Consider the following 24,516-nt stretch of genomic DNA (forward strand, 5'->3'; position numbering starts at 1 on the left):
TCCCTCTGTAGTTGGAACACACCCTCCGGCCCCCCTTTTTAAAAAGAGGGACCACCACCCCGTTCTGCCAATCCAGAGGCACTCTGCTGAATGAAATAAGAAATTCACTCAAGTTTCAGAGAAATAAGTGTACACAGTCTAGAATGCAATATAAATATAAGATATTGTGGAAATTGTAAAAACTCGAACAAAGCGACAATTTCTCACCTTTGCACACAGAGACAGTGTGTCATTTTTTTATTAGCACACCAAAAAAACTCCCCGCGCAAAACAAGACCCACCGAAAGTCAGTTTCCATAGAAAGAAGCAGACTAAACATGGCGGTCCTTAAACGGACTGCAATTATTTCTACCCCATTATCAAATGATTGTGAACTCTCTGACAAGCATTAGAAAACATTGCATTCACACCTTTGCAGTTGGTGGTGAATTATGTATATAGAAGTCACTACACACGTCCTCCCAGAATTCAACACAACAAAAATAGACACTCTAAAGTTTAAGTCGTAGGGGGGCGAATCCGGCGGTCGTAACGGCTACGCAGGATGAGGACGCGCATCTCCAGCGGGGCGGGCGCGGAGGAACAGTAGAAACTGGAGATGGGGGAGGCACGGGTAAGGGGTCAGAGGGGAGAAGGCTAGGGGACAAGCGTCTGGTAGGAGGACGACCCCGCCTCGGCGGGCGAGCCACTTCTACCGGCCCGGCCAAGTCAAAGTGAGCCGCTCGGGTTTACCCCCAATGTCAATGACAAAATGTTTCTGTCCTGCCTCCAAAACCCAGAAGGAGTCCTCATTTGAATTTCCCCAGTGTGGGACAAATAAAGGATATCTTATCTTATAAGGAGGGTGCAAGGGCCCTCTGTGCCCATCAACGCGATTGAACACATAACCAGCTGACAGGAAGTCCTTGTTACGGACTCGGGTAAACCGAGTTAGGGAGGGGGATCCAAAAAACGTAGACAAAAACAAGGTCTCCGATGTAAAGACAATTTAATGTCCAAATCGAACCGAAAATAAGCGAGAACATAAAGCGCTGGTCCACAATGAGGACCAGGAGGTAAATCAAAAACGACTAACAAAAGGTGCTTGCACAAAAGAGCAAGAAAAGGAAAGTAAAGCCCACAAACTACGAACGAAAAACAATGTAACACTTTGTACACGCAAGAAAAGCCAGATCATCAAAACAAAATGGTACTTACGCACAAACTTGGTACCGAGACTACACGCGAAAACACGACAAGGTCAAAAGCCACTAGTCAATGAGCAATGAGGTAAGCAATGCCATAAACAATACTCCCACAACAGGTGTAGAACGTAGGAGACCTTAAATAGTGTCTCTATTGATTAATGATTGCCAGCAGGTGTGCTAGGGAGACCGCTCCTGCCACCTGCTGGCCAGACCGAAAAACCGAAATGTGACAGTCCTTGGGCAAGTGATAACCTGGAACACCGTGGCAGGAAGTGGGCAGAGGGGCAAAGAGTCTGCCATTGTCCAAGAGGGTGGAGCGTTGTGCCGTGGCCAACCAAGGAGTAGAAGCAGTCGGCACAAAATCTCAACGCACCCGCAGAGGGTGGCCATAACCCAGCTCCGCAGAGGAAGACCGTAGATCCTCCTTAGGCGCCGTCCTGATGCCCAGCATGACCCACGGGAGTCTGTCAATCCAGTTGCCGTCCTTCAAGGTGGCACGAAGAGCAGCCTTCATCGACCAGTGGAAGCGTTCGCAAAGGCCGTTGCCCTGCGGGTGATACGCTGTGGTACGGTGCAACTTTACCCCTAAGCTGTCTGCCACTGTAGCCCAAAGCTCAAAAGTGAACTGTACACCGCGATCCGAGGAAATATCCGAATGGGCGCCAAAACAGGATATCCAGGTGCCAATAAACGCCCGGGCCACACCTTGGCCCGCTGGCATTTCATGCAGCCACGAGCCCAATCCCTGACATCCTTCTTCAGGCCGTGCAACACGAACTTGGCTGCCACCAGTCTTTGAGAGGCCTTGGGCCGCGGGTGAGAGAGTCCAAGGACAGCATCGAAAACCAGGCGTCGCCAGCTCAAGGGAACCACAGGCCGAGGGGTGCCTGTGGAGACGTCACAGAGCAATGTGGTGCCGGAGCTGCCAAAGACCATGTCCCTCAGCTGCAAACCTGTCGTGGACCACCGGCACTGCTAGACTGTGGTGTCGGTAGCCTGGTCCTTCGCCATACTGCAGTAGTCGAGACCCAGGTGGACCGCTCCAGCCATGGCTCTGGATAGGCAGTCAGCAACACAGTTGTCTTTCCCCACCGCGTGCTGAATGTCTGTAGTATACTCGGAGACATAGGTCAGCTGGCGTTGCTCTCGGGCGTGCCAGGGTTCTGTGGCTTTGGACATGGCGAAGGTCACAGGTTTGTGGTCGACGTAAACTGTAAACCGGCGGCCTTCCAGCATGTGTCGAAAATGGCGGATGGCGAGGTACAGTGCATCACAGCAGTTCACAGTCGAAAGTACTGTACTTCCGCTCAGGGAAGCGTAACTGCCTACTGAAAAAAAGCGAGAGCCTGCCAGGTATCATCCACCCACTGTTCAAACACTGCCCCCACCGCGTAGTCCGAAGCATCCGTAGGTAGTGCCACAGAGGCAGAAGAGGAGGGATGTGCCAGCATCGTAGCTCGTGCCAAAGCGGCTTTAGTGTCCATAAAAGCCCTGACTCTGCTTTCAGTCCAGTCAACCGTGTGCTTGGGTTTCTTGCCTTTAAAGACCTCATAAAGAGGCCGCATAGTGCGAGCAGCTCCCGAGATGAAAGGATGATAGAAGTTCACCATGCCAAGAAATTCCTGCAGGGACTTCACGGTGACTGGGCATGGGACTACTGCGATGGCTTCTACCTTGGACGGGAGAGGAACTGCGCCTGCCTCCGTGACCCTGTGCCCCAAGACGTCTATGGTGGAGAGGCTAAACTGGCACTTCGCTGGGTTGATGATAAGTCCGTGTTGACTGAGCCGTTGAAAAAGCATTCAGAGGTGTGCCATGTGGTCTGCCGTGGAAGAACTTGCTCCGAGGATGTCGTCAAGGTACTCGAAAACAAAGGGAAGGTCCCGCAGCACAGAGTCCATCAGACGTTGGAAGGTCTTAAGTCCAAACGGGATGCGCAGAAACTCAAATAATCCAAAAGGTGTGATCACTGCCATTTTAGGGATGTCGGAGGGGTGAACGAGCACCTGATGGTAGTGCCTAACGAGGTCGACCTTGGAGAAAATCACCTTGCCGGCTCGGTGAGCTGAGAAATCCTGGATGTGCGGCACAGGGTAGCGGTCAGGTGTTGTAGCCTCGTTGAGCCGTCAATAGTCTCCACAAGGGCGCCAGGGTCCCAGGGTTTTGGGACAATGTGGAGAGGAGAGTCCCAAGGGCTGTTAGAGCGGTGGACAATCCCCAGCCGCTCAATGTTGTCAAACTCGGTCTTGGCCACAGCCAGCTTGGCCGGGTCCAGGCGCGGGCGCAGACCGGTGGGCCCGTGGTGGCGATGTGGTGTTTCACCCCATGCCTGGCAGTCACTGAAGTGAAGGTGGGCTGTGTGAGTGCAGGGAATTCAGCAAGCAGGCGGTGGAACGCGTCTGTGAGGGGAAGTATGCTGGAGAGGCGGATGACGTCCGCCGGTCCGAGTGTGCATGCGTAAGAACAAAAAGTGGCAGCATCTATTAAACATTGATTTTTCACGTCCACTAAAAGTCCATGAGCGCACAAAAAATCCGCACCCAAAAGAGGTACATCGACACACGCTGTAACAAAGTCCCAACTAAAGCGCTGCCCACCGAAGCACAGTTCCACGAACCTCATGCCGTAGGTGCGAATGGGGCTCCCATTAGCAGCTGCCAAAGGAGGGCCGTGGCTGTCAGCTACCATGTCGATCTGCGATGCGGGCAAAATGCTCCGCTGTGCCCCTGTGTCACAGAGGAAACGCCATCCAGGGATAGAGTCGCAGATGAAAAGCAGCCCGCCAACGTTAACGACGCTCATGGCCACTAATGAGCACCGGCGTTTCCCGGCCCGCTGAACGAGCACGGCGAGCGGCACTTCTTTGCCTTTGTTCCAAACTTGGCGCGGTAAAAACATAAACCAGTAGCCGGCTGCGGGTGAGGGACAGCCGCCGCGACGAGTGCATAATCATCGGAGGCACCAGCGGCAGTCACGGGGAGGAGAGCCGCTGCACAGTGTTGCTGGCCGGCCAGGAAAAATTTATCAGTCTCTGCAGCAAGCTCTCTACAGTCAGTAGCTGCCCTCACCTGGGTGGGTAACTGGCGCAGAAAAAGGTGAAGAAAAAGAAAGTCCGGTTTGTGCTCGCCAAGCAGCTCGAGCATCCGATCCATTAACTCGGAGGGCTTGCCGTCCCCCAGGCCGTGGAGAGAGAAAAGTTTGTTGCTCGTTCAGCGTTGGAAAGTTCAAAGGTTTTCAATAAGTGAGCCTTCAGCGCATCATATCGTCCTTCTGTCAGAGGAGACTTGAGGAAACTCACGACCCCGGACACCGTCGAATTGCCCAGCAGAATTTCCCAATACTAACGTAGGAGTATTTCGTAGTATCCGCAGTGATGTCGTGTAGGGCAAACTGGGCCTCAGTCTGAGCGAACCAAGCAGATGATTCCCAAAACTCAGGGAGCTTGAGCGAAACAGCGTTCACGGACATCTTCGCGGTCTGGAATCGTCCAGCAAAAAACATTGAGGGTCACCAGTATGGAAATTGTAAAAACTCGAAGAAAGCGACAATTTCTCACCTTTGCACACAGAGACAGTGTGTCATTTTTTTATTAGCACACCAAAAAACCTCCCCGCGCAAAACAAGACCCACCGAAAGTCAGTTTCCATAGAAACAAGCAGACTAAACATGGCGGTCCTTAAGCAGATTATAATTATTTCTACCCCGTTATCAAATGATCATGAACTCTCTGACAAGCATATGAAAATATTGCATTCACACCTTTGCAGTTGGTGGTGAATTATGTCTATAGAAGTCACTACAATATAGATACAGTATAAGCATATATGAAGCATAAGGTGGCTGTGCTATTTACAATGGTAACAGGTTTTCACGCATGTTTATTCGGCAGCCTGACAGCAGATGGTAGGAACAAGCGGCGGTATCTCTCCTTCTTGCAGTCAGGTCTAACAGTCTCTGGCTCAAGGAAATATCCAGTGCCGTCAGGGCGGGCTGGAGGGGGTAACTGTGTACCCACTTTTGCACCTCACTGTATGAGAGTGAAAAAGACAGAAAGATTAATCAAAAGTAAAAAGTTGTTTTCAGAAAATCATTGCTTTCTTTTTCAAGTATTACGAGCCAGGATCTTAAGCGTTAGAGCTTTAAGACTGAATATTTTTTGTCTGAATATTGACCAATCAAAATTCTTCATTTGCATGCAGTCCACTTGTGAACATGTTGATGTTTGAGTCGCAATTGAGACATGAATGATCACGTTACAGTTCATATGTTCACTAGTAAGAGCCAAATGTCCACTGGGTATACCAGTTAAGGTGTTCTTGCCTTAGCAGTTAACTTGTCAGTTTAAAAATTGACTACTAGCTCACTAGTAAGGCATATTATGTCCACGAGTTACAGTAGTTGGATCGTCCCAACCTTACTAGCTGACTAGTGAGGTTTAAAATGATAACTAGTTAACTTGTAAATCCAACAAGACTGTAGAGATGATCGTGGACTTCAGGAAACATTCTTCTCCTCAGTTGCCCCTCACACTATCCAACTGCCCTGTGTCAACCGTCGAGACCTTCAAGTTCCTGGGAATCACAGTCTCCCAGGACATGAAGTGGGAAATCAACACCATCTCCATCCTGAAAAGGGCCCGGCAGCGGATGTACTTCCTGAGGCTGCTGAGGAAGCATGGCCTGCCACAGGAGGTGCTACGATAGTTCTACACGGCAGTCATCGAATCAATCCTGTGTTCTTCCATCACAGTTTGGTTTGGGGCCGCCACAAAAAAGGACAAAATCCGACTTCAACGGACAGTTAGGACGGCAGAAAAAATCGTTGGCACCGCCTTACCCACTCTTGAGGACTTGCACACTGCAAGAATCAAGACAAGGGCACGGAAAATCCTCCTGGATCCCCCGCACCCTGCCCACCACCTTTTTCAGCCACTCCCCTCAGGCAGACGCTACAGATCCATGCGCACCAAATCCAGTAGACACTTAAACAGCTTCTTCCCTCTAGCCATTAACTCCTTAAACAGTCACTGACATAGTCACTCTTCTTGCACCACAAAATGGTACTTCAAAACTACTGGTTACTCTAAAATGGTTCAATGATTTTGTTGTTTACGATGATACTAGTACAGCGTGTTATACCGGAGACAAATTCCTTGTGTGTTCTACATACTTGGCCAATAAAGATGATTCTGATTCTGATTCTGATTCTGATTCTGAACAATATCCACTATTTTTTATAACCACAACTTTATTGATTTCTTCTTCCTATCTTCTTTTGCGTGGCAGCTTCATTTCTGCTCATCTCCTTTATTTGCTTTAATCTTTTTACATATCCTGTGAACAGAGATCCAGATAGCACACGCAGCTCCATTGTTTACAGTAAGGACCAGCTGTTAGCATGGCGGGCTAACAGCGGGCTACTGGCCGGTGACAAAGCGGATATCCCACGCGAGTTGAAGAGGAGGACACGAGGGTGTCGAGCCGGGAAAAAACGCCGCACACGGAGGAGAAAGTACAGACATGTCCTCCCGTCCGTCATCATGGGGAATGTAAGATCGCTCCCGAACAAGATGGATGAGCTGGCGGCGCTTACGCGACATCAAAGGGAGTACCGCGAGGCTAGCCTAATGCTACTCACGGAGTAGTGGCAATGCCTATCAGCCTGGCATCGGCGTGGAAGACGCCATTATCTACCTCCTTCACTCAGTGCTGTCACACTTGGAGAAGGCTGGGAGAACTGTGAGAATCATGTTCTTTGATTTCTCCAGTGCCTTCAACACCATCCAGCCCAACTTACTGGGGAGCAAACTGCAGAACGCCGGAGTGGACCACCTTCTCACAGCATGGATCATAGACTACCTCAGAAATCGGCTGCAGTACGTTAGGTTGCAGAGCTGTGAGTCGGACAGGCTTCTTTGCAGCACTGGAGCGCTGCAGGGGACTGTTCTGGCTCCATTCCTGTTCATCCTCTACACCTTGGAGTGGCGTGTCTGAAGTCCGAACTGCCACCTTCAGAAGTTCTCCGATGACTCTGCGATTGTTGGCCTCATTACAGAGGGGGACGATCGGGAGTACAGGGGACTGACAAAGGACTTTGTGGACTGGTGCCAGCAGAATCTACTCCAGATCAACCCTAGGAAAACTAAGGAGTTGGTTGTGGATTTCAGCAGGAAACAGTCCTCACCAGCACCGATGAACATCCAGGGTATGGACATAGAGAGGGTGACCTCCTACAAGTACCTTGGTGTTCTTCTGTACAACAAACTGGACTGGTCTACAAACACAGACACCCAGATTAGGAAAGGACAGAGCCGACTTCCTACTCAGGAAACTGAGGTCTTTTGGGGTTCAGGGGTCGCTCCTTAAGACTTTCTATAACTCGGTGGTGGCCTTGGGCATTCCATTATGGCATTGTCTGCTGGTCAGGCAGCATCTCAGCCCGGGACAGAAAGAGACTGGAGCGACTGGTCAGGAAGGCCAGTTCTGCCCTGGGTTGCTCCCTTGACACTCTGGAGGAGGTGGGCAACAGAAGGATGCTAACTAAGCTAAAAGCTATGATGGCCAGTCCCTCCCACGGCCTCCAGCCCGCCCTGACAGCACTTGGTAGCTCCTTCAGCCAGAGACTGTTACACCCGCGCTGCAAGAAGGAGAGATACCGACGCACGTTCCTACCGACTGCTGTCAGGCTGCTGAATAAAAATAACAACAATAATAATAATAATAATAATAATTAAATGATGTGAAAGACAATTGTAAATAGGACTGCGATTTATCCATTTTGTGTTTATATTGCACTTAATTGAACTGTGTTTGTTGTTTTTTTTCTTCTTTCTACCTACATTCTTGCTGCTGGAGGCTGTAAATTTCCCCAGTGTGGGAAAAATAAAGGATATCTTATCTTATCTTAGTTACACAAGTTGGTCTCATTTCAACCTCAATTGATAACGAGTGTAACATGTTTTCTTTCGAGTAAACTAGTTGAGTCCAGAGTGAGTCACTAGATAACTAGAGGCAGTCCTGTTTATTAAACTAGTTAACTGGTGGGAGGCATTTTGTCTCACTTGACAGAACAAGAAATGAACTGGTGCAAGATTTGACTGAACACGTGTGACATTTTTCCTACATGTTGGGCTTTTCTTTTCACTTGTTGATGTTAATGCAACACTAGTGAGCAACTTTGCACAAGTGCAACAAAAGTCTAGATGTAGGGATTTTTGTTGCACTAGCTCATGTTTATGGCATACTAGCTGGCATGTACATTGTACTAGTTAAATAAAATTGCTTACTAGTTGACGTGTGCACAACTATTCATTCATTCATTCATTCATCTTCCGAGCCGCTTGATCCTCACTAGGGTCGCGGGGGGTGCTGGAGCCTATCCCAGCTGTCCTCGGGCAGTAGGCGGGGGACACCCTGAATCGGTTGCCAGCCAATCGCAGGGCACACAGAAACAAACAACCATTCGCACTCACACTCACACTCACACCTAGGGACAATTTAGAGTGTTCAATCAGCCTGCCACGCATGTTTTTGGAATGTGGGAGGAAACCGGAGCACCCGGAGAAAACCCACGCAGAACCCCGGGGAGAACATGCAAACTCCACACAGGGAGGCCGGAGGTGGAATCGAACCCGGTACCTCTGCACTGTGAAGCCGACGTGCTAACCACTTGTCTACCGGGCCGCGTGTGCACAACTAGTGAACTTGTATTGTTTTGTAACTGGCAAACATGTAAACTTGCCAAATTTGATTATTTCACGAGTAAACCAGTTGTGTGCACATGTCACCTAGTGCCCAATTTTGTCACACATGTTCAGTCAAAGTCTATACCAATTCAGCATTGGGCCTGACAAGTGAGAGAAAATACATTCCACTACGTTTAAGTTGCCCTTAAACCGAGGGCAACTTTGCCAAAAACGCCTATGGTAATGTGTACCCTAAGTAAATTTGTAGCTGTTCTTGAACCATTTGGAGTATCAGCATAGCTTTGGTCTCTTTTTGAAATACAGTATTCAAAATTGTATTCATTATGATTATTTCTCCCATACAGGAAGAATCTGTGTAAAGTGATGCTGTCATTGAACTATGGATGTTCAAAAACAGAAAAAAAGGTGAATCTTATGTTCGTCTAATTTCTTTTCAAAAAATCTGCCTTGAAAATGGATTTAGAATGTTGATTAGGACTTGAAAACACTACCAGATCAAAGCTTGAGGTCTCCCCAAGTTCCGGCTCAAATTCGACAATTGTAACATGTAGGGTACCATTCAAATCTCCAGAAAGTCAGCTTTTAAAAGATGTACAGCATGTACTCTGCTGATGACGTGCATCAGCGATTTCTTTTGACAGATGACGAAGGGCCCTTCGGTGGGCCCTCCTAACTTTAAGGGTTTAACTAGTGATATGAAAATATGTGTCACTAGGTAACTACTGTCTCACTCTGAACCCAACTAGTTTACTGTTGAGTAAACAAGTGTATCACTAGTTAACAAGTAAAGTGAAATTGAGCCCAACTTGTGTAACTAGTGGATATCTCTAAATCGACTAGTTAAGTAATTCACATTTTGAAACCGTCTAACATGTAAGGGCAAATAGATTGTCACTCTTTTACTCGCTTGGATTTCTAGATTCACTTGTCAACTTGTAACCAATAACGGGCATCCTCTAGTGAACTAGCTGAAAATCCTCAGGACAACTTGTAAACGAGTGTAAAACATGCAAATAAAGTTGTTACGTACTCGGGTAAACCGAGTTAGGGAGGGGGATCCAAAAAACGTAGACAAAAACAAGGTCTCCGAAGTAAGACAATTTAATGTCCAAATCGAAAATAAGCGAGAACATAAAGCGCTGGTCCACAATGCGGAACAGGAAGTAAATCAAAAGCGACTAACAAAAGGTGCTTGCACAAAAGAGCAAGAGAAAGAAAGTAAAGCCCACAAACTACGAACGAAAAACAATGTAACACTTTGTACACGCAAGAAAAGCCAGATCATCAAAACAAAATGGTACTCACACACAAAATTGGTACCGAGACGACACGCGAAAACACGACGAGGTCAAAAGCCACTAGTCAATGAGCAATGAGGTAAGCAATGCCAAAAACAATACTCCCACAACAGGTGTCGAACGTCGGAGTCCATAAATAGTGTCTCTATTGATTAATGATTGCCAGCAGGTGTGCTAGAGAGACCGCTCCTGCCACCTGCTGGCCAGACCGAAAAACCGAAATGTGACAGTACCCCCCCTCAACAGACGCCTCCTGGCGGACCACCCGGCTTCGACGGGTGCGCTGCATGGAATGCCCGAAGCAGGGACGGGTCTAAGATCCAGGAGCCGGGGACCCACTGCCGATCCTCTGGGCCGTAGCCTTCCCAGTCAACCAAATACTGAAAACCCCTACCCCTGCGCCGAGAGTCCAAGATTTCACGCACGGTGTACACTGGTTCGCCGTCAGCGATTTGTGGAGGAGGCGGCGACGTGGGCGGAGGAGCCAGGGGACTGGTGGCCACCGGCTTCAACAGGGAAACATGGAACACGGGGTGGACCTTCATGGTGGGCGGCAGCCACACCTTCTGTCCCACCTGATAGCTGGGTGCTGGGCGTCGGCGACGGTCAGCGATCTGCCGGTTCCGCTGAGCCGTGCGTGACAGTGCTGCTCTGGTCTCCTTCCATACGCGATGGGCCCGTCGTAGATGCAGCTGTATGGAAGGGAGTTCCACCTGACCCTCCTGAGAAGGAAACGGAGGAGGTTGATAACCATATGCTGCCATGAAAGGAGACCGACCGGTCGCTGATGAGACGAGGGTGTTGTGGGCGTATTCCACCCAAGGCAGGTGGACCGACCACGAGGAGGGGCGATCGAGGCAAACGCAGCACAGAGCTGCCTCCAAATCTTGGTTCATGCGCTCCGTTTGACCATTGGACTGTGGGTGGTATCCGGAAGACAGACTCGCCGTGGCCCCCATGGCCTGGCAGAAACGTTTCCATACCCTGGAGATGAATTGAGGGCCCCGGTCTGACACAATGTCCACCGGAATTCCATGAAGACGGAAGACGTGTCTCACTAGGAGTTCGGCGGTTTCCTGAGCAGAGGGCAGTTTGGACAACGCAACAAAATGGGCAGATTTAGAGAAGCGGTCAACTATGGTGAGTATGACGGATTTTCCCCGGGAAGGAGGCAGGCCGGTGACAAAATCCAGGGAAATGTGGGACCATGGTCGAGAAGGGGTAGGCAGCGGTTGCAGCAAACCAGCCGGCAGTTGGTGGGACGCCTTACTGCATGCGCAGGTGGAACAGGCCTTGATATAGTCCTGGGTATCCTTGCGTAGCTCCGGCCACCAAAACCGCTGCGACACGAGGTCCAAGGTCCGGTTCACCCCTGGATGGCATGCCACCTTAGAAGTGTGCCCCCACTGTAACACCTCTGCGCGCAGAGGTGGGGGCACAAACAGTCTCCCGGTCGGACAACCAGCCGGGACTTGAACTCCGTTCTGGGCCTCCTTGACCTTACGTTCGACGGCCCACCTCAGTGCCCCCACAATACAATGGTCCGGAACAATGCTTTGGGGTTCGTTGTCCCTCTCCGCAGGGTCATGGATGCGGGAGAGGGCATCCGGTTTAATGTTCTTTGAGCCCGGGCAGTAGGTGAGCGTGAACTTGAAGCGAGTGAGGAGAAGCGCCCACCGTGCTTGGCGGGAGTTTAGTCTCTTGGCTTGACCGGATGTAGGCAAGGTTCTTGTGATCAGTGTACACCGTGAATGGCTCTTCAGTACCTTCGAGCCAATGTCGCCATTCTTGTAATGCCAAAACGACGGCTAGCAGTTCGCGGTTCCCCACATCGTAGTTGGCTTCTGCTGGGCTGAGGCGACGAGAGAAGAAGGCGCAGGGGAGAAGTCTTTGGTTGACTGGGGATCGCTGCGATAAGACGGCCCCCACGCCGGATTCCGACGCGTCCACCTCTACGACAAACGGAATAGAGGGGTTAGGATGCTGTAATACTGGAGGGTTCGTGAAGGCTTTCTTTAATTCGGCGAACGCGTGGTCAGCATCAGTGTCCCACCTAAAGGGGATCTTGACAGAGGTTAGCCGGGTCAACGGCAGGGCTCTCTGGCTGTAGTTGCGAATGAAGCGGCGGTAAAAATTAGCGAAACCCAGGAAACGTTGCAACTGCTTTCTGTTGGTGGGCGTGGGCCACTCTACCACGGCCTTAACTTTGGCATCGTCAGCTCTCAGCTGACCCTTCTCGATAATAAACCCCAGAAAGGAGATGGACTCGACGTGAAACTCGCACTTTTCTGCTTTTACGAATAGCCGGTTCTCTAGTAGACGCTGCAAAACCAACCTGACATGGTGTTGATGTTCTGCAAGAGTCCGAGAGAAAATTAAGATGTCATCTAAATAAACAAAACAAAACAGGTTCAGAAAATCTCTTAATACGTCGTTAATGAGACACTGAAATACTGCGGGCGCGTTGGTCAGCCCAAATGGCATGACTAGGTATTCGAAGTGCCCTAATGGGGTCTTAAATGCCGTCTTCCATTCGTCCCCCTCACGAATACGGACCAGATGGTAAGCGCTTCGTAAATCGAGTTTGGAGAATATAGTGGCGGATTGGAGGGGGGCGAATGCCGAATCTAATAACGGAAGTGGGTATTTGTTCTTGATGGTGATCTCGTTCAGGCCCCGATAATCGACACACGGGCGTAACGTCTTGTCTTTCTTTTCGATGAAGAAGAATCCGGCCCCCAACGGGGATTTAGACGGCCGAATGAGGCCAGCCGAGAGTGAGCTATCGATATATTCTCTCAGCGCCTCTTGTTCCGGCTGAGAGACCTGATATAGACGGGAATTCGGGAGTAAGGCGTTCTCCAAAAGATCGATGGCGCAGTCGTACGGCCGGTGAGGCGGCAAGGACTGGGCACGGTCTTTACTAAACACTTGGCGTAGGTCATGGTAAATACGCGGAACCTTATCTAAACAAATAACTTCTGGTGGCTCGTTCCGGGTCGGCCCTCTCTTTTCTGCCGCCGAGCGCAAACAGTGAGTATAACAAAATGCGCTCCAACTCTCGATTGCCGGACGTTCCCAGGAAATGACCGGGTTATGTTCGCGCAGCCACGGCAACCCCAACACTAACGGTACGGATCGAGACCGCATGATATAGAATCTACGGTATTCTATGTGATTGCCTGATAATGTTAGTTTCACCGGCGCGGTGATTTCTTTCACTTCCGCCAGGAGTCGCCCATCAAGATCGTGAACCCGCTTTGTCTCCCTTAGGACCTCAACCTGGCAACCCAGTTCCTTAGCTAGGCTGGGGTCTACAAAACAATTGTCCGCCCCAGAGTCCACCAAGGCCCGAACAGTAATGACCCGTAACGGACCATAAAGAGTTCCGTCCAACTCGAGTCTTGGTGGATGTCCCGGATGGACCTCCTCCCGTCTCGACTCACGTGGCGCAGTATCGGGCACAAACTCACAGTTTTCGGGGCGCCCGGACGGGCGGGACGGTGTCAAGGAACAGTTGGAAGCCCGGTGTCCAGATTGGCCGCAGTAGAAGCAGGCTCGATCCCGAATCCAACGCTCTCTCTCCGCTGGTCCCAGGCGTCCGCCTCCCAGCTGCATGGGCTCCTCCTCTGCGTCGGCTGGATCGGAACACGAATGACGCTCGGGTCCGGGTGGTCGCCAGGACTCGTGCTCAGCCGGCCGACGACCCGTACGTCGGGGTGGGACACGGGTAGTTCTTCGCTCTTCCGTACGTTCCCTCTCACGCTCCCGCATGCGGTTGTCCACAATGAGGGCCAAATCGATGAGCTCCTCCAAGTTGCGGCTATCGTCGCGGGTTGCCAGTTCGTCCTTTAACGCCGCACTTAACACGCGGCGAAACAAACCACACAGGGCGCGGTCCCCGTAACCGCTACGGGCGGCCAAAATGCGAAAAGAGATGGAGTATTCGGCAACGGATTGTCGTCCTTGCCGAATAGCTAATAGCCGACCTTCGGCCTCCCTTCCCATAACCGGATGTTGAAATACGCGCCGGAACTCGGCGACAAACTCTGGGTAGGAAGACCGAAGCCCGGGTTGAGCATTGCTGATCTCTACTGCCCAAGACGCCGCCTGACCAAGTCAAGTCAAGTCAAGTCAACAGTATTTATAGAGCACTTTCAAACAGCCATCGCTGCATACAAAGTGCTGTACATGGAGCGATTTAACATATACAATAAACAGTAAGACGAATCAGTAATAAGTAATAAGTAATAAGGCGGTAGAAAGCACCAAGCAGTAAAACCAATAGCAAATCTAAGTCATGCTGAGTCAAACGCCAAAGAATACAAGTGAGTTTTGAGGAGGGCTTTAAAGACCAGTCAACAGGCTCATAATGAACGCCACCTTCGTGCTATCTTTCTCGTACGTAGCTGGTTGTTGATCGAATATCAGAGAGCACTGGTGTAAAAATTGCTTGCAGAGAGCCTGTTCTCCCCCGTAGCGAGGGGGGTGGGGGAGATTGGGCTCTCGCCCCATGATCGGGGAAGAGGGTGTCCCGGATGAAGCCGCCGGGACCCTTGGGGGTGGCGTTTCTCGGGGGGTCGCGTGTTCCCCTTGGGAACACAATATCTCCAGCCGCTGGGCTAGGACGGCGACTGCCTCCCGGAGCTCCGAGAGCTCCTGTCGTTGCTGGCCCACTAATTGCCCCTGGCTGGTCAAGGCGGTCATGATCTTGTTTATGTCTACAGGATCCATTATGGTGGGAGTATTCTGTTACGTACTCGGGTAAACCGAGTTATGGAGGGGGATCCAAAAAACGTAGACAAAAACAAGGTCTCCGAAGTAAGACAATTTAATGTCCAAACCGAAAATAAGTGAGAACATAAAGCGCTGGTCCACAATGCGGACCAGGAAGTAAATCAAAAGCGACTAACAAAAGGTGCTTGCACAAAAGAGCAAGAGAAAGAAAGTAAAGCCCACAAACTACGAACGAAAAACAATGTAACACTTTGTACACGCAAGAAAAGCCAGATCATCAAAACAAAATGGTACTCACACACAAAATTGGTACCGAGACGACACGCGAAAACACGACGAGGTCAAAAGCCACTAGTCAATGAGCAATGAGGTAAGCAATGCCAAAAACAATACTCCCACAACAGGTGTCGAACGTAGGAGTCCTTAAATAGTGTCTCTATTGATTAATGATTGCCAGCAGGTGTGCTAGAGAGACCGCTCCTGCCACCTGCTGGCCAGACCGAAAAACCGAAATGTGACAAAAGTGTGTACCTGGCACCACAATTTGACACATTTTGATTCTTTTTTTTTTTAATTTGTTGTTTTGTTAATTTGAAAAAGCTGGAGAAAAACAAGCTTTTTTGTGTGTGTCAGAGGCGTGACAGGTGGGAGGAATGTACACGAGGAGGACTGAAAGTCAGACAAGCTCAACGACATTCCAGACTGCGATGTTTTTACAAGAGGGGATGTTTGTTAATCATGTGACCAATTCTTGTTATTTCTTTTCTCAAAATAACCCACATGGCTGTTTTCAAAGCATCCATTCATTTATTTTTGGATTTTTTTTTTATTTATTGAAAATGTGTGCATACATCCAATTATGGTTCGACACAGTTTTAACTGGGGTGCCAAGGGGGTGCCAGCAGGTTCAGTTGGGCGGACACACACAACCGCATTCCCTGGTAGATTTTATGCATGTCCATCTAAGGCAAGGAAGAGGATTTGGACCCAGAAAGAGACAGGAGATGAAAGTGGCAAAGTAAAAGTCTAAAAATTCAAAGTAAAAAACAGAGCACATTTGGCAGGGCATGGAAGGCTAAATGTTCTGATGTGTAACTGAGTAATTCAGGCTTACATGCAACAAAACATCAGGCAGTACCCTACCCTGTGTGACCAAATAAAGGCCAAAGCAACTAGCAACATTAAGGGCCCAGTCAAAACAGGCAGGTAAATAACATATCTTAATGTTGATCACTAACCAAGGTTGTGTAGGCTTTGCAATAAAAATCCTCAACTAGGCGTGCCACAATATATTAGTTTGCTTGTTCCCTAGTCACAGATCCAGGGTGCTGGAGCCTATCCCAGCTGTCTTCGGGGCAGTAGGCGGGGGGCACCCTGAACCGGTTGCCAGCCAATCGCAGGGCACACAGAGACAAACAACCATCTGTGCTTCCGTGCTCACACTCACACCAAGGGACAATTTAGAATGTTCAATCAGCCTGCCCTGGATGTTTTTGTAATGTGGGAGGAAACCGTAGTACCTGGAAAAAACCCACGCAGGCTCGGAGAGAGAACATGCAAATTCCACACACGGAGGCTGGAGCCGGAATCGAACCCAGCACCTCTGCATTGCGAGGTCGACGCGCTAACCAAGTGGTGTGCAAACTACGGCCCGCGGGCCGGATTCGGCCCGTCTGTCTTTTTAATCCGACCCGCCGAAGGTTGGTACAGTACACAATTAAGGTTCAATGTAAATGATTGCATTCATTTCATTTGGACTTGTAAGGACAGGCATTTCAACGCCAGGTGGCGCAGTTACTTGAAGTTGCAGAGCACAGGGAGGGAGGGGGAGATGATACGGAAGCCCGCGGTAACGCAAACTCAAGTAACTCCCGCTCAATACGATGGAATAATCATGCCCGCACCGGTATTTTCCATCATTGGATCCAAAACGGCGACATGCAAGTGACTCTTGATTGCAGTGAGTTTTACTGGAATTGCGAACAATTTTACGTCCTGTAGATCATGGCATCCAAACGAAGAGAAACAGTTATGCCGCGGAAGAGAAAGTGAAGTGACTGATCTGATTAAACAAAGCGGATTTCAAAGTACGAAGCTTTCAGGAGACGCTTGGCATCGGAAAGACTCAAATCTACGAGACTTTGAAAAATGAGGAAGCGATTCTTGCTCAGTCCGATTCGGGATTTTTCCATGCTCAGAGTGCATGGGGCTCGACACACTGGCGAGTAAATAAACTTTTCCTGGAATGGTTTGACTGTTATCGTGCTAAAAACGTTCCGCACACTGGACTGCTAATAAGAGTGCAATCGAGTTCCATAGCACTATGGGCATCGAAGACTTCGAAGCGTCCTGTGGCTGGGTTCAAAAGTTCGTTGCACGACATCAGCTGAGCAACACTGTGTTGTGTGGTGATCGAAGGGAGGTCAAGGTCGAGACAGTGAGTTGTGGAAAGAAAGCCACCAGGTCTTTTACTCGTCTCATTTTGTAGTAAATAGTCTGAACTTTGTTATATTTTGTCATATACCTGTACTGTATGCTGCAGTTTTTTGGCAATATGTTGTTGCACTTTGTTGTTTGTGCTGTCACACATGTATGTTGTTAACCTGGACGTTCATACAGGACATATACCACAGTTGCTTCTCATTAAAAAAAAGGATGCTAATGCCTTTAATTCTTTTGTTCTGTTGATGTTTGGTATGGACTGTCAACATATACAGTTTTTCATATGTCCCGTATCTTGTGCTGACCCGGCACACCTGTCATATTTAGAAATCAATGTGGCCCCCCGAGCCAAAAAGTTTGCCCACCCCTGTAACCACTGGTCCAACGGGCGCCACTAGTCACAGATAACAATTGTAATTACTCGAGTAATCAGATCACATGTAAATGGCAGCATATTGTACCAGCAGTCAGCTGCTCTTATATAAATATTATTAGTTTACAGTTTGAATTATTTAAGGTACGGTGTGTAAAATGCACTTGCCATCAAGTGGTGAAGTGATAGAATGCAACGACTTAAGTTGAAAATGCATGCATTTTAAAGTACGTGCACTACGGTACCTCAGAGAGACCACACTTCGCAAGCCTACCACCAATTTCTCCAGCAGAGGTGCAAGCAAAATGGGTTTCTATTTAATTCTGTTTTTGTCACGACTTCATCGGTTCAGGACATTTTCTTTCAAGTGTGGTAAGTGACCTCAAATGAGTGGAAAAGGTGTGGTCAACCATTTAAATTTTACACTTTCAGAGATAGAAATTCCCAAAGCGACTATCATGCTCAATGGTGATACCTTTCACTGCTCTCTGTGCGGACAGGAAAGTCTTATTATTATTATACTGGGTCGTCCGCGGGGCCTCTTGCCATTGGGACATGCCCGTAACACCTCACCGGGGAGGTGTCCAGGCTGCCGATTCACCAGATGTCGGGGCGCCTCACCTTCCGTTGAGACCCCTCCTCCTTCCCGCTGGCTGGTGGGCATTTAACCGCGTCTGGGGCCCAAGAGCCCCACCATTCCCCCCATCGTGCCACTCCAGTTGCCGATCATATGCTTACAGCGCATTATCATCACCATCATCATTATTATTATTCGGGCGGCTCAGTTGTCTCCTGGTTCGTGCCTCGGCCTCACAGTGCGGTGGTGCAGGGTTGGATTCCGGCTCTGGCCTTCCTGTGGGAGTTTGCATGTTCTACCCGTGCTTGCATGGATTTTCTACACTTTGTTGTGTAAATCAGCTGGCTTCAGGTGGCTTCTTTTTTAACTTCAAGCCTTTGGGGATAGTTTAATTGCTGGCACTACTGCCCTTGTATTTACTTGGTGTCAGATCGATATGCAGGGTAGCATCAGATAATTGTCTCTATGCAATTACTATAATGGGGCGTCTTTCTCCCTTTGAAATATTTGGTTTAAGCTGTATCTATACATTTCTGAACCACTTATCTTCCCCAAGGATTTCAGTTATTTTGGTTCAGGTGAAGACTTCCTCCAAGTGATTGTGGTTCTAGTACACTCACCTGTTGTTAATTTTTATTCACATAGCCTAATAGTGAGCATTTCAGAGTAACTTAACAGTTCATTTTAAAACTGTCTCTTTATGTCATTTTTCTCAGAGTTGCTAGGTTTTGCAATTGACATGAAAATTGCAATTTGAAATACTCAAAAACTATTTGTTCAAAATTAGCCTCTTAATTGCGTACCTCATTCATTCCCATTGACAGCTGGACTACATATGTCAAAAATTACCTGGGAGTTTAACAGTGATGTGTTCCTCGAGCCGGTCCTTGGCCTCGAGGACTGGCTCGAAGACCGAAGGTCGGTCCTTGTTCCTTGGCATTGGAGTCAAGTCCTTGGTTCTTGGCCTACTGTAGGGCATCAATGGGTGTCTGAACTAGCCTTGGGTTGCCGGTCCTCAGACACAACAAGGGATTTGAGTAGTGATGGGTCCAGCGACACCGATGCATTGACACATGCGCCGGGCTCACAGAGCAAACCACGTGTCGATGCATGTGCTGCTTCATTACATCACATGATTGACACGTGAACTGCATTGGTTGCGTTGACACAGTCCAGGATTCAAATTGACACACCGGCTGCGTTGACACAGTCCAAGCGGCTAATTGACACATCGGCTGCATTGACACAGTCCAGGCTGCTAATTGACACATCGGCTGCGTTGACACAGTCCAGGCTGCTAATTGACACATCGGCTGCGTTGACACAGCCCAGACTGCTAATTGACACGTGAACTGCACCGGTGCAGTTAAGACTGCATCGGCTGCTTGGCACAGTCCAGACTGCGCCACTTAGTCCAGGGGGCGTCGACTCAGTGCAGAGGGCGTTGACGCAGCAAAAGCCCGCCGCACAGTGTTTATAAGGAAGTACGTCTGGCGACACAATGCCACCTGCCGAAACAAGCCAGACCTCACTCACGCTCGCTTGTCGAAGTTCGTGTCAGTGCAGACTTCGTGTTCGTGCCTTGCCTTCCTTGCCGATTATGGAGCAGAGACGCAAATCATCCGCCGTGTGGGACCATTTTGATGTCCTGGAGAATAAGGTATTATTTATTTATTTATTCAAATCGCCTTCTGTCGCCGAGAACCTCTCGGCGAGAGGCACTCGCCGAGTGCCTCTCAGATTATTGACATGTGTTGTACCATTCTAATCCGAATACATTTCAAGGTAACTCTTAGTTACTTCTTATTCACATTTCATTACAGGTGAAATGTCGAATTTGCCAAGTCAATTCGCCAACAGAAGCACCTCCACCATGCTGAGGCATTATCGGGCCAAGCATGAGAATGAAGTTCGCGATACACCCGGTATTACGCCAGGTATACAAACGTTCACTCATCTTTTCACGGTTGCTATGTTGATGATTAATTGACAATCAGTAATTATTATTGGTTGACTCTCCACTCCATGTTTGACAATCAAGGTTCCAGGAAGCAGCTGTACTGGAAAGACCAACACACTTCTTTCCCAAACCTCTCCCACCTCGCAAAGGAGTTCCTTTGTACGCCAGCCTCATCCGTCCCTTGTGAGCGTGTGTTCTCCACAGCAGGAGAAATTGCTTGTAAAAGACGCAACAGGCTGAAGTTTAAAACATTGGAGCATCTTATTTTTCTCAATAAAAATTGTGAAGTCAAAGCCCACAAGCATCCTCATTCAAATGATCTTCACATTATTTGAACACATTGAATGTTGCAAAATGGATGTGAATGATATTGTATACACTTCATCATCAAATCGATGAATGACCTTATGAAAATGTCTTGGAACAGTTGTAGATGCAAAACCATGCTGGCAGCTACATAATAGATAATAAAAGAAAAATATCCCAAACCATAGGGATCCTCCCAAAAACTAAGGATGTGCTGAATAAGAGATCCTTGTACACATTATACTTTTATTACTTCCATATTTGACCTATTGTGTGGAAATATGGGGAAATGCCAGTAAAACGCACTCTGTTTTAAAACTACAATACAAAGCAATCAGAACAATCACTGGCTCCAAATAGACGGAACCCACAAATCCAGTGTTTATCAAATTAAACAATGAAATCTCATGACCTGGTTGACTTCAATTAATGTATAAAGCACACAACAACCTCCTTTGCCAAAACATCCAGAAGCTTTTTAAAATTCGAGAATGTTGTCATCATTTAAGGGGTACTAACCTATACAAAAAAATCCAAAACACGAACAAACATCACGCAAAGGAGTGTACCTGTAATAGGTGTAAATCTGTGGAATGATTCTGAAACGGACCAATAATATGAGTAACTCTCTTGCTGAGATTAAAAATGAATTCGAGAGTAGTACAAGACAACTACACAAATCAGAATTAAGCTGATAAATTCGATACACTCATGAAATATAGCAATACATCAGAAATACATTGATGAGATTTAATATATTAATGAAATGTAGCATCCATTATGAATATGAGAAAATCGACATATACATGTGCTCCAATGAGTATGTACTGTATATACAAACCTAAAGTTGTAAAAATGTATAAGTACAGCATACATAAGGGGAAAAGCATTTGTTGATATGTAGACTTTCTTTCCTATTTTGAAAAATGATCAATTCATATATAAGAAGGGGTAGGACTCGGGGTAGGTTTTTTACTTCTTTCTACTCCTTTGAACACATATTTGTGATGATGACTATTTTCTTTTCCTTTTTTTATATCTTACCTTCACGTTTTGCCAATTTATTACCAAATTGTATGTTTATATGTTCAATATACAAATACATTTATCAGTCAGTTCAGTCTGTTAAGTGGGTTGGCTGCAGGGATCTTGAAGGTCCAGCAGGTGGCAGTGGTCAGTGACACAGTATCAGCACAGTATCAACACAGTGTGTCAGTGTGTTGACACGCCTCATGAGGCCTCATGGACCCATCACTAGATTTGAGCCTCTAATCCTTCATCCACAGATATAAAGTGGGCCCGAAGGCTGCAAAAATCATGAAGAAATCAAACAAAATCCATCCAGAGAAACCCATGTTGATGACTTTATCTGGTGTTTTAAGAGGAGTGGTGCTACCACTGACAGGTGTCCGTCAGTGCAACGTGTAAAGAGCGGCATCACAGTTGCTTTCAATCACGGTTTGTTGCGTTCGCGATCGGCAGTTTAAATAGCGTGTAAAGCCTTTCTGTAACAGTGGTGTCTTTTATTTAGTTATTTTTGCACAGTCGTCACGTTTGTGCGGTCGCACTAGAATGTTTGTTTGAGCCAAGTAATTTGCGTTACAGCTGGAGTCAATAATGCCAGCACTTCACTTCCGGGTTTGGCCGTTGGGATTTGGAGTCCTTTTGCTCGATTCCGGTTATGTTTGCTAAATGCTTTCTCATGTTTGGAATAATGAATATTGAAAATACATAGTTTAAAATCATGGTTGATTTAATTATTTATTATTATTGCGAAGTTGAAGGTATTAAATTAAATGTATATCATATGATTTTTTTTCTCAATATAAATAACACGTACCCTGACTGTTCTACTCTTTGAATAAAAACACTTCATTCAAGCATTAGGGAGTGCAAAGGGTTATGATGGAGGGTGTTGCAAATCATGAGGACCTGCCAAGTGGTATGATAGCATTGTTTTATACATGTCCTTGGCTAGGCCTCAGTTTCAAAATTAGTCCTTGGTCCTTGGCCTTGACCACGGAGGCAAGTCCTTGGCCTTGGCCTTGCCTCGGAAAATTTTCCAAGTCCTTGGCCTTGGACTTGACCTCGGAGGCAAGTCCTTGGCCTTGGCCTTGCCTCGGAAAATTTTCCAAGTCCTTGGCCTTGGCCTTGGCCTCGGAGGCAAGTCCTTGGCTTTGGCCTTGGCCTCGGGTTGCCGGTCCTTGGACACAACACTGATATTTAAGACACATGACTGATGACAGACAAAATAGAAATTACAAGATTTGACCTGGAAACAAATATAAAAGAAATATTCAGTTAGCTCTGTTTACAAAGAAAAACAACAACAACAACAAAACCCATTTGCATTTGAACTCTTATTCAGTTGAAGCGAGAAAGTGGAGTCGACTATAACTCAGAATGTTTTACTGAGACACTTCGGATAACTATACTTTTTTCAAAACTCAGTGTGATGTAACATGATGTGAGGCATCTGTCTGGCGCAACCGATAATCCTGCCACACACAACGGCAAACAAAACTAATGCAGAGTTATTTATAAATAGACAGGTCCACACATGATTGCTTTAGGTATAATTGCAATTGTTTCCATCATAACAGTGGGTGTTCATTTTATTCATATTGGCCAGTCAGTGCCAATAAGGGGAGGATTTTTTTATGTGGCTGGATAGTGTAGCTTAAATTGGGTCCTGACTCCAGCATCATGTCTATGGTCAGTGCTTGGAACTTGTGTCAAAGCATTTGACTCCTTAATGCAAACTTAGATCAACTTGGATCATCCTTTTTGAATTTTGTTCAAAAAAAATTGAACCTTGATGCAGGGGATCACAATGATATCTCACAAACACTTTTTCCTCCCCTCACCTTTAACCCTGACAAACATACCATGTAAATTTAGACACCCAAGCAGAGTAAAACAACCTGTTCTTCAACACAGCCCCTGTCACACCTTGAGACAGAAACATGGCGCTGAAGGGGGTGTTGGGAAAATAGCTAACATAGCACAAATACTGTACATGAGGCACCTGAGGAATGTGAAATTACGCCACACAGTTAAAATAGATATAATTTTGTCCTAAGAATGTCGGTGACTGTTGATTTATGTATATGTATTTTTATTACATATTTAAAACAACACTCCCTCTTAAATATCTACCTCCACTACACACGCACGCGCGCGCGCGTGCACAGGTGTATTATGGTGTTAAAGGAAATTCTCCGAATAGCAGCAGTGGGTTGGCATGGCATTGTTTTGAACGTTTTCATGCCCCGCCCTCCGTCGGCACCCTTCTGTGATTGGAGGTGGATCCACATCGGTGACTCGGCTCGCCTCGCATCACGTACACGAAAATTCAGAAGATTCCACCTGTCTCGAAGCTAATGGATCTTCGCTCATCACCTTCTTACACAATATACGTCGAAAAGCCGAAAGGCGCGTGTTATGCTCAGTGAATTTGGCCAGTGGTCTCCCACGCCTGTTCGATGTTGGAATTGCTTTAACCGGAGCGGACAAGGAAAACAACTGTCACATTGCTGAATGATTTTAGCCGCAGTGCCGCAGTTGATCATCCAACCCGAGGGAAGAATGTCACGACACCAACAGCAGACGTCGTTCAAAGCCACGGACAGCGTGGTGGAGGTCAAAAGTAAAGTGAGTGATTGGTGAATGACGTCGGGGCACCTTCGATATTTGATGAGATCGAAGGAAAATTATTTGATGCACTGATTGCTCGTCCTTACGGTCAGTCAGAAAAGATGGTTGTTTGTGATTTGCTTTTATAAACAGTAAACACACAACACCTTTTCCCTATCGGAGGCAGGTATTTTGAGCGTATTATGATGACATGTCGCAGTCATCATCGTTTATTTACAGTATTTATTTTCATTGATTCCACTGCCTTCTAAATTAAAAAAAAAAGTCACGTTGC

The 24,516-nt window shown here is 47.5% G+C and overlaps 2 protein-coding genes across 2 annotated transcripts in view; one reads left to right on the plus strand and one right to left on the minus strand.

The window, feature by feature from the left end:
• Nucleotides 1-24,516, minus strand: part of LOC127597271 (uncharacterized) — a 180,776-nt gene that overhangs the window by 39,120 nt on the left and 117,140 nt on the right. The window lies entirely within an intron of this gene.
• Nucleotides 23,871-24,516, plus strand: part of pard6a (par-6 family cell polarity regulator alpha) — a 40,570-nt gene continuing 39,924 nt past the window's right edge. Inside the window, exon 1 of the mRNA XM_052060947.1 lies at nt 23,871-24,239. Within this exon, the coding sequence (XP_051916907.1) occupies nt 24,126-24,239 (114 nt within the window). The 5' untranslated portion in view covers nt 23,871-24,125. The remainder of the gene's footprint in view (nt 24,240-24,516) is intronic.

Source organism: Hippocampus zosterae, chromosome 3 (assembly GCF_025434085.1).
Source record: "Hippocampus zosterae strain Florida chromosome 3, ASM2543408v3, whole genome shotgun sequence".
In the NCBI taxonomy this organism is placed as follows: Eukaryota; Metazoa; Chordata; class Actinopteri; order Syngnathiformes; family Syngnathidae; genus Hippocampus; species Hippocampus zosterae.